The 15,942-nt window shown below is 57.7% G+C and overlaps 1 protein-coding gene across 2 annotated transcripts; it reads left to right on the top strand.

Annotated features, from left to right (window-relative positions):
* Nucleotides 1–107: 107 nt before the first annotated feature.
* ADPRHL1 (ADP-ribosylhydrolase like 1) lies at nt 108–12,301 on the top strand. 2 transcript variants are annotated; one of them, XM_068526883.1, is made up of 8 exons: nt 108–429; nt 3,029–3,193; nt 6,758–6,883; nt 8,322–8,462; nt 9,431–9,558; nt 10,798–10,930; nt 11,425–11,578; nt 11,679–12,301. In XM_068526883.1, the coding sequence occupies exons 1-8, from the start codon at nt 216–218 to the stop codon at nt 11,695–11,697; spliced, it is 1,080 nt and encodes a 359-aa protein (XP_068382984.1). In that variant the 5' UTR covers nt 108–215; the 3' UTR covers nt 11,698–12,301. The 2 variants fall into 2 exon arrangements, with proteins under 2 accessions (XP_068382984.1, XP_068382985.1); XM_068526884.1 differs by having other exon boundaries at nt 11,425–12,301.
* Nucleotides 12,302–15,942: the final 3,641 nt, after the last annotated feature.

Genomic DNA, 15,942 nt, shown 5'->3' with positions numbered 1-15,942 from the left:
TGAGCTGAGCCGCAGGTGCCCCCGCGGAAGAGCCAGCTCTGGGCGCACCACGTGGCTGCGGGCTGCGGGCCCAGACGGTTTCCCCATTGGTGCTGCCGCCCGGGACAGAAGAGGGCGCCTGGCCACTCGGGGAGGCTCCCGACGGCGACGCAACGACCAGAACAGAGGCCGGCGGGGCGAGCTGAAGGCTGGGTGCCCGGCAGCTGCCGGCAGAGATGGAGAAGTTTCAGGCTGCGATGCTGCTGGGGGCCGTGGGCGATGCCCTCGGGCACGGACACGCCTTCGGGGAGGACAGCGCCTCGGGCCCCAAGGTCCAGAAGGAGCTGGGAGAGGTGGGGGGACTGGACCACCTCGTGCTCTCGCCAGAGAAGTGGCCGGTGAGTGACAACACCATCATGCACATGACGACGGCAGGGGCCCTGGTCACAGGTGAGGCTCAGCCCCGGCGTGCCGGCGGGCCGGAGGGCGGGCGCGCGGGGTCCCGTGGTGAGGGTGAGCCCGGAGCCCGGGGGTCACCCGCTGCGGCTGCTGAAACCAGCTGGTCACACCCGGGTCCCCAGCAAACCGGCCGTGCCGTGGGTTGTGTTCCCACGCAGCCTCTCGGGTGACACTGCCACTCTCTGCTCATCTGCAGCCTCAGGTTCTCAAACCCGGACTTTTCACTGTTTTGTAAACGTTCACTCGGCCGAGCCTCCGTCTCTAGGGTTAAAACCAACCGAATGGCTCGCTTCGGGGTTTGGAATGAGGGCTCAGCTTTTCACCGCAGGTAGTAAGCCTGCTTCTGAGTTTATTTCAACAATACATAAAATAATAAGCCAGTTTGAAATTTGGACCCATTACAGTGATATTTTGGGGGGATTACTTCTAAATTCCAATGAACTGTGGTTAAAATGCCACCTACCAAAATAGGATTTAGCCTGGAGAGTTGCTACAGTTTCCCAGTTGTCCTAAGAAAATGCTACGATTTGAGGGGAGACAACGTTTCCTAAGGAGCAGGGTGATTTAGGAGCAAGTCTCACTGAGTTTCAGAGAAGCGGCGGGTGTCTGTGAGGCGCGGCTCCCCCACGAGTATCGAGTGGTGAGCACATCACTGCCAAATTAGAACTCGAGCCGGCCCTGAAGTGGCTGGAATGTGCGTGTCACCACGTGCTCACCCCGCCGGCCGGTGCCAGCAGCCGGGCTTAGCTCTGCTGTCACCGCACAGGAATGCCATCTGCTCTGCCGGGTCCCAAGTAGCCGGGGGGAGAGCCAAGGCACCTCGGATAAGACAGTGTCACAGCAAGCTGGCGCAGCAAGCGTCCTTCTGAGTCTGCAAACTCCGAAACTGGGGGCAGTGGGGGCTGATTGTGCGGCTTTCAGGCAGGTTCCCGTGTCCCTCTGTGCCAGTCCGTGTGCCCTCGTGCTGGCCCTCGCCTGGCAGAGCCCACGGCGTGTCTCTGTCCTGTGCAGCGGCCCCCAGGACAGCTCCCGGCTCGGCCCCCGACGAGAACGTGCTCCCCCGGGGTGGATCGAGTCACGTCCTCTTGGCAGGAATAGGGCGGAATCCGCCCCGGGTGAGGACGGTGGCAGCGGGCCTGGTTCCGACGGCTGCGGGCGCAGCTGGACGGACACACACCCTCTGGCCAGCGGGTCACCAGGGCGCGCTCAGGTGGGCCTGCGCCCCCAGAAACTCGGCAAGCGGACGTGTTTCCAGCTCCCTAAACATCCAAGTTGGAATTTCATTTAAGTTTAGTTTTCAAACAGCCCATCTTTTTTCTTTACTAACAAACTGCAGCCTGTGGAAGGGGCCTCTGAGCCCCTGAGTCACAGCGACCACAGGCTCTGACTGTGGCCGGTGCTGCTCTAAGTGCGGCGGTGTCATCGGGTGCTCGCGCCGCCCTGCAGGTCGACTTTATCACGAGGGGCTACAGACAAGGGAGCCGACGCGCAGAGTGGGGTCCAGTCCACACTCACTGTTTGGCGCTGAGTAGCCTGCCCAGCGTCACACCGTGAGTGTGGCCTGGACCCCAGACAGCGTCCTGCCTACAGCTGAAGCACCGCCCGCCTCCTGGGGCTGCTGCGCACGCAGTACTGCAGGGGCCCCGCCGGACAGCGGCTCTCCACGCGACTTCCAAAGACAGGCAGACTCCCGGAGGGGAGGGGCGGCCCCCGAGGCCTGAGACGCAGCCCCGCCCAGGCCGGGTCCCTGGTGCCCGTCAGCTGTGTTGGCAGGTGCGCCCTGCCCTGCACTGTCCAGTCTGCTCTCCGTGTGACCAGGCACCTTGGGCCCCAACTTTGGAGGGTGCGTGGCCTCTATCCACCACGCTGTGGATTCATTTAATGGCAGAAGTGCTCAGGCTTTGCGACTGAAATCCATTGGCCAGCTCTGGCCTCGGCAAGTGACCGCCCCTCGCTGAGCCTTGTCTGGGAGGAAAGAGTAGACAGACAGGAGCCTGACCCTGCAGTGGTGGGCGCGTGGGGGGGCGTCACGTGAGGTCACCCAGATACAGGTCAGCCAAACCCGGTGCCACCCAGGTGACAGCCTGGGCGACCCTGTCCTGTGGCCCGTGATCTCCGAGGGACTCGAGACCACGCCTGTCCCCAGAACGCCTTCCCACGAGGAGGCAGTGGGGACGGTGGGCAGCGGGGACTTGGCCGCTTCGCTGACAGGGAGATGGGAGAGGGTCAGCTCCCCGTACCCTGGACGTGGGTCCCCGAGGGCCCGAGGGACAGGCAGGTTTCGGGCCAGCCGGGCCTCTCACGGATAGAATCGTGAGCCATGTATGAGGATCCTGGGTTTTTCTAGATTCTGGTGTGTAACTAGAAGAGGCACAGCAGCAAAATACAACATCCGAAATTCAGTGAGATCCACAGCGCATTGTTCGTCTGCGGTCAGGTTTCTCCGGGGAGCCAGGGTCCTGTGAGCCGACCCCAGACTCTCCCTCCTCCTGGGGGGATGGGGCCGGATGCTGGTCATGGCTTCCCTTGTCGCTGCCCTCCACCCGCCCCTCGTCTGACCCTGTCCTCCACACACCCCCTTCCGCCCCAGACTTCTGGTGCCTGGACGACCTGTACCGTGAGATGGTGCGGCGCTACGTGGACGTGCTCGAGAAGCTCCCGGGGCAGCGGGTAGACCCGGCCACCGTCGAGGGCTGCTCGCAGCTGAAGCCCGACAACTATCTCCTGGCCTGGCACACACCCTTCAATGAGAAAGGTCAGAGCATGAGTTCCTCTCCCTCTAAGGCCACGGGGCTACAGGGCCCCGCGACACTACCCTGCCTGTCACCCCCCTGACCGGCCGCCCAGGGAGCCCGCCAGCCTGGCCGCTGGCTTCAGGGCCACTAGCGTCCCCAGCTCCTCTGTCACCAGCCCTGGTTTATTTTAAGGAACGTTTTCCCACTGCTTTCCCTTTAAATGTGTTATTTTTAGCCAGTGCATCAAGGAAAGCACCCACCACCTGCATAAATGTCTGTCTCTGTGATGATATCATGTGTCCTCGGGGTGACGTTATCAGGCAGCTGCAGTCTCTGTCCCCAGGGCCTCTGCTCCTGGGGTCCTGGACCCGCCCTCCGGGTTGACGCGGAGGGCAGACCTGTCCCTCTGGGTTTACCTTGAAGGATGCCATCAAATCAAATGTTACTGGCACATAAAGAAGCAGGAAACATGGTCCATAATAAAGACAAACATCAGTAAATCAGAACTGACGAGCCCTGACACAGTCATTAAAGTTACCAGGTGAGGATATAAAATAGTGTGTATTCTATATTTTTGAAAGGTTAAATAGAGACATGTAGGTACAAAAAAGACCTACATCACAGTTCTAGAGAAAAACACTACAATGTCTGAGTTTAAAAATTCACTGACTGAGATTAACAGCAGATTAGACATTTCAGAAGAAAAGATTCGTGAGTTCGAAGGCACAGCGATAGAAACTATCCAAAATGGGACATACAGAAAAAAAAAGAACCCTAGAATGTGGAAAGGGCACCAGGGAGCCACGGGACAAGTCAAAGCACTAACACACCTGTAACTGGAGTCCTTAAGAGAGGAGGGGGGACAAAAAAAGATGGGAAGAAATAGTGGCCACATTTTTCCAAATATGGTCAAAAACATAAACTCACATGCCCAAGAACCTCAATAAATTCCAAGCACAAGAAACACGAAACAAACTACACCAAGGCACATAGCAAACACACCGCTCAAAACTAATAATAAAGACAGGAACGCGCCTCCAGCACCGACCGCCAAGGCGAGGACGGCAGGTTCGCGTCAGAAGCAGAGCCATCCGGGTGCAGAGCGAGCACCAGCCAGACCGACGCCCAGAGGACGCCTTCCCTAGTGAAGGCCAAGTGGCCTTTGCAGGCAAACGAACCGAGGAGTTCATGCCGGGCGGGTGCCCAGGGAGAGATGCCCAGGACGTCCTTCGGGCAGGAGGACACCGCCAGTGGGGCAGGGAGTCGGTGGAAATGGCGAGGACGCAGGTGTTGACTTTTATTATTTAACCCTCTCTAAAAGATGTGGCATTAAAAGTAATAACGAGGTGCTGCAGCGTTTATCAAATATGTCAAAGCAAATGCCTGACACCCCAGCACAGGGGCGCTGCGAGGGTCAGGGCCCCATTCAGCCCTGAAGTGGGGCAGTGTCCCGCGAAGATGGACCCAAGGCAGCTGCTCAAACCCCCGAACAGTGACAGCTCGTAAGCCAGCCAGACACGAAATGGAACCCTTTCAATGACACTCGCTGGGGGAGCAGCTGTCATGCGACCTGGGCCCTCAGCTGGGCCAGGCAGCGCTGGCTGGACTGTCCCCTCTGTGGGGACCAGGAGGCGCGGCCCTTGGCCCAGACGCCCCTTCCCTGGCAGGAGACGCCTCTCCGTCGTGGGTCCGCATCCGGCACCACGTCTGCCCCGTGGGGAGGGGACAGGGCCTCCCCCGCAGCCCGGGAGGCTGCATGCGGCCCGCCGCCTGGCCCGGCCCCGGGAGCGGGGAGCGGAGACCACACAGACCTCGAGTCCTCTCCTCCCCACGAGGAAAGCCGGCTCCAGCCGGTCTGCACGCTGAGTGCTCCGCGGCTCTGACCCCTGTGGGCCCCTCCCTGCTGGAGCTGCGCCGTGATGGTCTTTTCCGTCCCCCACCCGCGGGAATACTCATCCGGACGGAAGCGAATCTTCCCACTCCATAACGTGCCGTCCTCTTGGCAGGAAAGAGAGAGAAGGGTGCAAATAACAGGTAGGACAGGCAGGAAACCCAGTACCAAGATGATGCCATCACCTCATTGTCAACCATCACAGCAAACGAGAGTGGTCTAAGGACCCCAAACAAAAGGTCAGACGGGACAAAGAAGCAAGTCCCAACTCTGTGCTGCTTGTAAAGGACGCACTTTAAATACAAACAGGTTAGATGGGAAAAGACACGCCGGTTGACACTAATCAAAGGGAAGCTGGAGTGACTCCTTCAAAAACACCCAAAGTGAAGAATGTCACCAGGGGAAAAAGGAGGCACCCGTTCGTCGGGAGAAGTAACAAACCTGGAAGTTTATGTGCCGCGTAACAAACCTTCAAAATAGATGGAGCAAACACTAATAGAGCTGCACAGAGAAGCAGACAAACCCACAATTATAGGCAGAGACTTCGTAGCAAGTTCTCAAACCAATGACTTCATCTTTACAGTAAGAAACTAGAAAAAGAGCAAAAGAGCCCAAAGAAAATGAAAGAAAGGAAAAATTGAAAGTCAGAGTGAGAATCAATGGCATAGAAAACAGAAAAATGATAGAGAAAATCAACAAAACCAATAGCTGACTCTTTACGAAGATAAAAAACTGATACTCTTCTAGCCATAATGATCAAGAAAAGAAGAGGAAAACACAAATTACCAGTATCGACAATGAGGGGGTGACGTCACTACAGATTCTACAGAAATTGAAAGTACAGTGAAGGTATATTATTAAACGTTTTATACCAATAAATTTAACAACTTAGATGAAATGGATAAATTCCTTGAAATACATAAACTACCAAAGGTCACTCAAGACTAAACAGGTCACCCAGGTAACATTAAATCTATGAAAGACCTTACAAGGAAAACTCTGGGTCCAGGTGGCCTCAGTGGAGATTCTAGAAACAGTTAAAGAAGCAATGGTACCAACTGTACACAACTCTTCCAGGAAAGTAAAGAGGAGGAATGCTTCCCAAATGCATTCTTCTGCCCTCCTGACGACTCTGCTAAGAGAATGAAAAGGCAAGCCACGCGTCTGTTTATATAAAACTCTACAAAATGCAAACTAACCTGTGGTAGGTGAGGAGGGCAGAAGGGGCACAAGAAAACTTTGGGGGTGATAGATATGTTTGCAATTTTTATTTAGGTGCCAGTTTCACAGGTGTATTTTTGTCAGGACAACTGGCATTCCTTAAATATGTGCAGTTGATTGTATGTCAATTATAACTAAATGAAGCTGCTTTTAAAAAGAGGAAACATATCATTGAAGACATACTGTGCGTGCAATTCTCTCTCCTACGTTTTCCCAGAAGGAGCATTTCCTCATCCCATCAAAAATCCTGTTTTTAATGGCTGCATATGGCTGCTTTGCAATCTCTTTCCTCTCTTTTCTTTTGTCAGGAATGTGGGCAATTTCCCTATTTTTGACTCATTTAAGTGACCCTATGATAAACATGGTAGCACATAGTTTTTGTACATCTTCATATGGTTCGTGAGAGCTAGACTGCCAGAGTTGGAATCACTGGCACAGAGGTCTAATACCAGCTATCCCACGTTCCACGCAGGCTCCGGGTTTGGTGCTGCCACCAAGGCAATGTGCGTGGGCATGCGGTACTGGCAGCCGGGGCGGCTGGAGACGCTGCTCGAGGTCAGCCTGGAGTGCGGCCGGATGACGCACAACCATCCCACAGGTGACGCAGCCGCGGGCGGCGGGGAGGCGTGGGGAGGCCGGACGGGAAGGCCTTCTCCCCGCTTCAAAGTCGGTCACGTCACAGGAAAAGCAGGACGGCACCGGTTCCGAACGAGCCTGGGGTCTGGCTGGAGCCCCGGGAGCCAGCGCTTCTGCCGGGCTGTCCAGCGGGGAGCCGGCCCCCGCCGTCAGGCCCCGTGGGCACTGTGTGCCGCGTGCGCCGCGCCCTGGCCGGGTCCACCCTCCCGTGTGTCAGGACAAAGCGGGTCGAATAACAGCACCGCTCGGGGTGCGCAGGCGGCCCACACTCCGGGCTGCCCCACCAGGGTCGGGCTGCAGAGGGAGGGCAGGCCTGCTGGCCCAGTGCCTGCCCCTGAGACGTGACCGGGGAGCAGCCAGCTCCAAACTTCAGGAATGGAGAACCCTCCTGAGTTCTGGCTGAGCTCGGCTCCCGGCCCCCGAGGTCGAGGGTGCCAGCTGCTCTCGGTGACTGTGCCCCTTTCAAGGTCACCTGCAGGGTCCGGGCTTACTGGTGTCACCCCCTGAGCTGCGAGGGCCATCCTGTGCCCTCCACGAAGCAGCCAGCGCGGGCGCCATGGCATCTGAGGCGTGGACGTGGTAAAACACGCCTATGAGTCCACAGCAGGCGCGGCCGCTGAGCCACGGACCCCACGGATGAGCCCGTCAGATCTCTGAGCACAAAGCCATGTAATTCAGCCGGGCGGCAATGTCCGGGTGGTGGAGAGGAGTTTGCTAACCCCCGACTCAGCAGAAGTGAATTAAACACAAACAGCCTTCCAACAAGAAAATGTTGGACATTTGGAAACAATGCCATGAGTACGAGAATTTAAACATCTAGGACATTAGTTAATTTATTGCCCACTCTTATTAAAGAAATGTTGTTTCGCATGTTTAAGAGCTGGGTAATTTATATATTTCTAAGCTGGTGACTCGGGTCGGACAGCACACACTTAATACCGGGAAGCACTCCACTCTCCTTTGCAATTTTTGAACTGCCTTTGGAGGCAAATGTCAGTTTTTCTTACCTTTCTTGCCTGGGAGCGTCGCGTCCCAGATCTGGAGCTGAAGCACCCCGTGACGGGAGGTGGGCGGTGGCAGGTGGTCAGGACGGCAGCTGGACCCCGGGCGCGAGAACCAGACGCTCGTCGCTGCCCCAGAAGTGGTCGCGGCTGACGCCTCCCTGGGGCCCCGCTTCCCGTGGCCACTCGCGGGGCAGCTCGGCAGGTGCTCGCCTGGGCTTGGACCCCGTGCCCACAGCAGCGCTTGGAGGCGGGGACCGTGCTCTCCCCACCCCGCCGCTGCCCCCTTGCAGACGGTAACTGAAGGTCAAATTCGCAAAGCCCAGGGACACAGTGTGTCCAGCACCTGGGAGGGGGCGTGGCTGGTGCCAACTTTGACCCTCTCTCCCGCCACCCCAGGCTTCCTCGGGTCCCTGTGCACGGCCCTGTTCGCGTCGTACGCCGTTCAGGGGAAGCGGCTGGAGCAGTGGGGACGAGACATGCTGAGGACGGTCCCGCTGGCCGAGGAGTATTGTAAGAGGACCATCCGGCACCTGGCAGGTGAGCCCGGCCTGCCTCCCGACACCGTCCCCCGGCACCTTAGAAGGAGGTGGGTTCCAGCCACACCCAGGGCAGACTTGGACAGACTGGGGGGGCCGTGTGACAGGCTCACCCCACAAAGGAGGTCTGCAGTACCGCCTGGCCCGAGGGCAGCGGGTCAGGCGAGCCGGGGGATCCCCTCTGGGTCCTCGAGACGCGGGCGCCGCCCCCCCCAACTCCCCCCGCCCCCCGTCACCCACGAGCCGTTGCAGCTGCTGCCCCAGACTTCGCGGCAGCATCCAGAAAAGTCGCTTCAGCGCCTCTGGGGCTTGGAGGTCAAGCTGCTAGTTAGGGATAACGAACGTCCTCTCTCCTGGCTTTGCAGGCACAGTGTTGAATTAATAAAAATACACAGGTTCAGGGCTTCCCTGGTGGCGCAGTGGTTAAGAATCTGCCTGCCAAGGCAGGGGACACGGGTTCGAGCCCCAGTCCGGGAAGATCCCACGTGTTGTGGAGCAACTAAGCCCGTGCGCCACAACTACTGAGCCCGCGTGCCACGAGCTCGTGCTCCGCAACAAGAGAAGCCACCGCAGTGAGAATCATGCTCACTGCAACGAAGAGTAGCCCCCGCGCAGCAACAAAGACCCAACGCAGCCAAAAATAAATAAAATTAATTTTAAAAAAAGTACACAGGTTCAGAATTTTCAAAAGAAGCCACTTAAAAATTCTGTGATTACTGCCTTAGTTCAGTGCATTGTCAAGCAATTCTCTGGGTTGGTTTCGATCTCCATCTTCCTTGCTGGAATTTCAAAGTAGCTACAATGTGAGCATTTTTGAACTTCCGGAGCCATAGTTAAGGCGAGGCGCCAGGCCCTCCTCTGCCCCAGACTGGGCAGAGGGCGTGTGCTCTGCCTCCTCCCTCCCGCCTGCTGCCCACGGCGCCCAGCTAGACGGCCGCCACAGCCCACTCACCTGCTCTTTGTGTTTAGAATACCAGGAGCACTGGTTTTACTTTGAAGCTAAGTGGCAGTTTTACTTGGAGGAGAGAAAAATCAGTGAGGACACGGAGAATGAGGCCAGCTTTCCCGACCGCTACAACGCGGAGGAGAGGGACAAGGTAGGTCTGCCGGGCCGACGTGGCTGGGGAGCAGGAGCTGTCGGGGCCGCCGCCCACCACCCCCGGCTGTACGGAACCCCGCGGTGGAGGTGGGCTGAGGGAGCAGCTGGAAGGGGGGGCCGTGGAAGGCTTCTCAAAGGAAGCCCATTTGAAATGGATGGTGCTTTTATCTTTTCATTTTCTCTGATTATAAGCACGATTTGTGCTAGAAAAGTTGAAAATGTGAAAATAGTCCATCTCACTTCATCTCTTCTAGGGACTGGGGATAGAGGGATGAATAAGTCTGTGCAAACCACCGGCATTCCCCATGCTGAGAAAACCCCCCTAGTGGCTGAAGTCGTCGGGATCGTGTTTGGTAGCATAAGAGAAACCGCTGTAACTGCGGTTTAACCAAGATAGAAGTTCATTATCCTCACGTCAAGGGAATCAGAGCTGAGTCAGAAGCCCCTTGCAGTGAGGAGCTGAGGATCCTTCTGTCTGGCTGCTCTGCTGTTCGGCGAGCACGCCTCATAGTCCAAACTGGCTGCTCCCACTCCAGCCAGCACATCTGCATTCCAGGTGTCAGGAAGGAGCAGGGGGAGAGGAAGGGTCCACCCTTCCCTTTTTAGGTGCTTCCTCCCGCCCTCTCATTTATCTCTCATGGGCCCCCCGATGCAGAGAGACTCAGAAACACTGTTCTTCCTGTGGAGATGCCGTCGCCCCAAACCGACACTGACTCCGCTGCTAAGGCACAGGGCTGTGACCTGCCCACGTCCACCTCCCGTCCCTATCTGGCCCCTGCCCCTCGTCAGCCTCCTCCACAGACCCACAGGGACCTGCTCTGAGCCACCAGCTGCTCAGGCCGCCGTCGCCTCCCCCACCATGTCCTCCGGCCGGCCTGCGGCCCTGACCACACGCGGCACCCCTGCCCGGCCTCGCTTGTCCCTGTGCCCCACGCAGACCGCACGTCACGCACTGGCGCCCGGCCGTGCTGTCACAGCACTCCAGACCCCTTGACGGCTGTCTCTGTCATAGACTCTGCTGCCCGGCAGCTGGGGTGTTTGTTTATCTGCGGGACGGCTCGGGTGAGAGACACGGGAAGCCAGTCTTTCCCGCTCAGCGTCCACCCGCAGCCCTGGGGCAATGCCTGGCACACAGGGGCGTCACGTAAGCGCGCAGATGAACCCGGAAGCTCGTGCTCTAACGCACGGGACATGGTTCCCAGCGGCCTGTGCCTCTGACCTGTGGCGCTTTCTCCAGACCTACAGGAAATGGAGCTCGGAAGGTCGAGGGGGCCGGCGGGGCCATGACGCCCCCATGATTGCCTACGATGCCCTTTTAGGAGCCAAGGGCAGCTGGACTGAGCTCTGCCACCGGGCCATGTTCCACGGAGGTGAGATGCGCCTTCTCGCGAGTGTGAAGTAAGAGGCTACCAGCCAGGCCCTCCTGCTGGGCCCGGGCTCCCCACCTACGCTGCTGGGACCTCCGGGTGCCCAGGTGTGGAGACGCGACACCTCCCGGGACAGGGGGAGTGGAGAAGGGGCAGCGGGCCAGAGCCGCGGGTGGACTGGCGGGGAGGAGGCTGAGAGCCCAAAGCAGGGGTGGCGGGGGGTGGGCAGCGCGTGGGCGGGACCCGCGGGAGGTGGTCGCCTGAGTGCCGCCCGGGGCTTTAAAGGCCCGAGCGCACCAGGGTGTGCGGCTGTCCCAGGAGGGGAGGGGACCCCCCTGCCCCCTTCCCCGGCACTGCCCGGAGCAAACCTGGGCTTTGGCTGAGGCCAAGGGCGGAGGCTGAGATGGCCCGGCCTCCTGGCAAGGGGGCAAGGGGGCAAGGGGGCGACTGGGGCCAGGGACCACCGTGCAGCCCTGAGGGCCCGTCCTTCGTTCTAGGTGAGAGCGGGGCCACGGGGGCCATCGCCGGCTGCCTGTTTGGGCTGCTGCATGGCCTGGACACCGTCCCCGCGGGCCTGTACCGCGAGCTGGAGCACGGAGAGACGCTGCGGCACCTGGGGGAGGCGCTCTACCGCCTGTCCACGGAGGAGAAGTAAAGCCCCCCCCACCCCAGCCCCTGCCCAGCCCGCTCTGGGGCCCCGGGGGGCCACCCGCAGCTCACGCCACATCTTAACTTTTCCTCCCGATTGCAGAGGCCTAACTGCTGTATAAAACACATCGTCTGTCCTATGAGAATAGTCTTCCTGTCCCGGCCAAGCCTAGTGCCTCACTGACGTCCCTCTGGGCTCGACAGCCTCCACCTCCACACGCAAGGTCACGAAGGGCCTCTTGGACACTCGGTGTGTTTTATTCTGTCGCGAAACTAACGCATTTGCTCACTGATCCCAACAGCACCCATAACCACGACGGCTCTGCTCAGAGCGCCTCCTCTGTCTGCAGGGCGCCCAGCGCGGTCTCTTTCTAGCTCTTAGACATGCGGTCCGACACCTGCACGCCTCTGGCTCCCCGGCCTCACAGGGCCTCACCTGGCGCTGCGTCTGCGTCCTCACCGCCGTGTGTCCAGAGCAGGAGGAAGAGCAGCCAGCGCTGGCGCCTTCGGGGGCGCCCACGCGCTGTGTTTCAGCTCCAGCCCACATGTTCCATCTCACTAGGTTTAACACCAGCCTCTCTTAGAACGACTAACTGATGAAGCCAGGAAGCGCCCTCCCATGTGCCGCCCTGCCCCGGGCTCGCTGACGAGGACAGAGCTGGCCCCGTTCCCCGTGGCCAGGGCTTCTCCACACTTGCTCTTGTTAAAAATAACCTTGGACACGAATCTCTTTGAAGTAGCCTCTGGTGTGAGTAAAGGAGCGGTTGGTGATTGACGTGTAACACGTGCTTTGGCGGCTTGGCTGGGCCCGTCTTGTGACCGCAGGCCCCGCGTGCTGAAGGCTTGCCTGGGAGCACGGCCGGGCGCCTCCCTGCCGGACACGCAGACACTCGGCCTCGAGGCGCCTCCCGGCGTCCTGGGCGAGGGGACGGGACGGGCGTGTTTTCCACAGAATCCGTCACTTTGCACTCCTCGGGCAAGTGTGGCTCCCGGCTGTGTTGGAGAGAAACCTTGGGCCATCCTGCGCATAGTAACACAGTGGGCTCCACGCCACGTTTCTGAATAACTGAACTAACCTTTGCTGCTCAAGATGCTTTTCAGTCAGAAGAGGCAGAGGGGGGGACGCTCTACCATGCGGGGTCCAGATAGGTTTAGGGGGGCTGGGAGACTAATGAGAATTGTCTTCCAGGAACAGAACCCAGTTAAGGTAAGTCGACACTTTCCCAGACACACACGGCAGGTGGGGCTTCCTGTGTGGGGTCTGTCCCGTGTCCCCGGCTCTCCCTAAAAGCGGCCCTTCACAGTCTGCTGCGTGGAAGGGAAGTGATCAGAGGATGAGGGCGGCTGGATCGGAGGCCACTTGGTCTCCACCTCAGTGACGATGTAGGAGAATTAAACCCATCCTGAGAATCAGGGAGTGAGTCTACTTATAGACTGATTATAAATTAAAACACATGAATAGAAATTCACCAGCATCATAAAATAAGAGTGAAACTATCTCCCCATTTCCTTTTCCTATTCCAGAGAAATGCAAAAGTTGAAGAGAAAAACAAAACCATAAAAAGTAATGACGAGAATTCCATACCTACTCAAATTTTTTAAAATTTAACACTTGTTGATTTCATTTTTTATTAGAAAAGTGATACCTGCGCACAGCTTCAGAAACTCAACCCCATAAATGGGGCATGTGGGAAGCAGGGTTCCTCCAAACCCTCACCCTGACTCACATCACCAGGCACCAGAGAAACCGTGGGTCACGATTCCTTCGTGTCCTTCCAGAAAGTTCTTTACACATACGGCCGGGAAGGGGGGAATTTGCATACATGCATTTGTGTGTTACACACACACAAACACACACACACACACGACTTCCCTCCACAAATAGGAATTACACATTACATACGATTTGCTTTGGGAATTTTTCACTTGACGGTTTTCTGGATATTTTTCTATGTCGTCACACGTGTCCCCCTCAGTTTTTTTAACTCTTGCCTGAAACTCCATGGACGCATGTGCCATCATGCTGTTTCCCTCCTGCATCTGTGGCCACACCCCCGTCTCAGCGGTGCCCGGCGGGAAGGGTTTGCGTCCCCAGGGACAGGTGCACGCCCTGCACTGCGGTGAGTTTCCAGACTTCAGGCCGCTTTCAATTAATTCCTGTCCCCAGACTCTTTGGTTAAGAGATTGTGCATTAGATTTCCCATCATTTTCCCAGCGTTTTCATGTCTGGAAGCCAGATGATGTCCCCTCCCCCGCCCCCCGAGGTCGGGGGAGCCACTCGGGGCTGAATCGCAGGGCAGGATCAGAAGGGCCCCCTCGGAGGGTCCAGCAGGGTCCAGCGGCCTCACCACCAGGCGTACCCCTGAACCCGGGCCACCTTAGCGGGAGGCTCCGCGGCGGTGCTTGACCGCCCCGTGCTGTGGGTTCAGGGGTGGGAGAGGCCGTCTGACAAGGGGCTCCCGCTCCCTGACCGCCCCGCCGGCCTCCCGGACCCGTCGAGGCTTCACCACAGCCCCGAATCTGCAGACAGAGCCCTCGGTGAATTATGAACCCAGCACCCGGAGCAGACGGGATGGGAAAAACGGACCAGATGCCACGTGATGGAGCAGGAAATACCCAGCTTGACGTTTCACCCAAACGTGGGGTTTAAAGCCTCATCACCGAAATTCACCCCAAAGGTGGGAGTAACTCTTAGGTAAGAGCGCGGACACCGGGAGCAGTGGAGTAAAAATCGCTCCCGTGTTGGCTCATTTCCAGTTAAGAGGTAGAAATACAACGCGAGCACCCCCGGATGCTACAGGGCGAAACCAACGTGGGGCAAATGGCAGTCTCGAGGCTTTCGGGGGGCTCCACGCGCCCCCGTCACTAAGAGTGGCTCCGGCGCCGGGCCACACACTGGCCGTGGCTTCCCCTGGATGGCGCTCAGGCTCTGGTGCCCGATGACACCCGGCCAGAGCCCGTGTCCGGCCCCGGGGGCATCTCCCCTCAACCACCAGCCCCCCGGGGACGCAAACGAGTAAACACTCGCTGGCTGGAGCCTGACCACAGGGCCCTCTCAGAACTGCAGCCCCCCTGGGGGCACAGGCCCAGGGGAAACCCAGAGACCCCCTCCAGGGTCCCAAGTGTCCCCACTGGCCCAGGGCCATCTGTGCTTTCAGGGTGGCTTTGCTTTCTCCCTGTCCCATCTTAATCGTTTCTTTTCAAGTACTTCAAACACACAAAAGTCACAAAACAGCTCAAAGAATCCATATACCCTTCACCCAGCTTCACCCACTGTTACTGTACTAATACTGGGCCCCGTTTGCTGCATTGCGTTCTCTCCCTCTCACTACACAGAGACACACATAGACATGCACAGACACAAAGACACGCACAGACACATACACACGCACAGACACACACAGAGACACACACTTACACACACACAGAAACAGAGACACACAGACACACAAAGACACACAGAGACACAAATGGACACACAGACACACATAGACACACACATACACACAAAGACACACACACAGACACACAGAGACATGCACAGACACACACACAGAGCCACAGACACACGCACAGACACACAGAGACACACACAGACACACACACAGAGACACACAGACACGCACAGATACATAGAGACACAGACACACGCACAGACACACATAGACATGCACAGAGACACAGACACACACACAGAGACACATAGACACGCACAGACACTCAGGCACAGAGACATGCACAGACACACAGACACACACAGAGACACATAGACATGCACACACACATACCCACACACAGAGACACAGACACACATAGACACACACAGAGACACAGACACACAGAGACACAGACATACATAAACATGCACAGACACACAAAGACACACACACAGAGACACAAATAGAGAGACACACAGACACACATAGGCACACACAGACACACACAGACACACACAGACACAAATAGAGACACACACACACACACACACAGACACGCACACCCAGCAGTAGTTGTCACTAGACGTGAGGGGAGTGTCCCCAGAACACTCCGCTATTTAAATCTCAGGTCCTGAAATAGCATCCAACCCTCAGGGCCTCAGGCAGCCGGTTGGATGGATGGCCCTCTGTGCACCATGACCAGGGCCAGGCTGGAAGGCCCAGGAGCAGGACCGCGGGCCCCGGCCCGGAGGGCGCCCACCAGCCTTTATCCAGGCTTATTTCCAGGAAACACAGAGGTTCAGGCTGTCAGACTCTGATTCATTGGCAAGTTTCAGCCGGTAGCTCCCTGGTCACTGAAATGTACAGCGCAGTCGATAGATGTGCATTTGTGCTTCGGTGGGGGAACCGCTACTGATGAGGGGTGTGCAA

The sequence above is a fragment of the Eschrichtius robustus genome, chromosome 18 (genome assembly GCF_028021215.1).
Source record: "Eschrichtius robustus isolate mEscRob2 chromosome 18, mEscRob2.pri, whole genome shotgun sequence".
Lineage (NCBI taxonomy): Eukaryota > Metazoa > Chordata > Mammalia > Artiodactyla > Eschrichtiidae > Eschrichtius > Eschrichtius robustus.
The sequence above is the reverse complement of the archived record's forward strand: the minus strand, read 5'-3'. Positions and strand labels throughout refer to the sequence as shown.

Coding starts and splice junctions, on each gene's coding strand:
- ADPRHL1 (XM_068526883.1), top strand. CDS start 216: ATGGAGAAGTTTCAGGCTGCGATGCTGCTGGGGGCCGTGGGCGATGCC. Junction 430..3,028: donor GGCAGGGGCCCTGGTCACAG/GTGAGGCTCAGC, acceptor CTTCCGCCCCAG/ACTTCTGGTGCCTGGACGAC. Junction 8,463..9,430: donor GACCATCCGGCACCTGGCAG/GTGAGCCCGGCC, acceptor CTTTGTGTTTAG/AATACCAGGAGCACTGGTTT.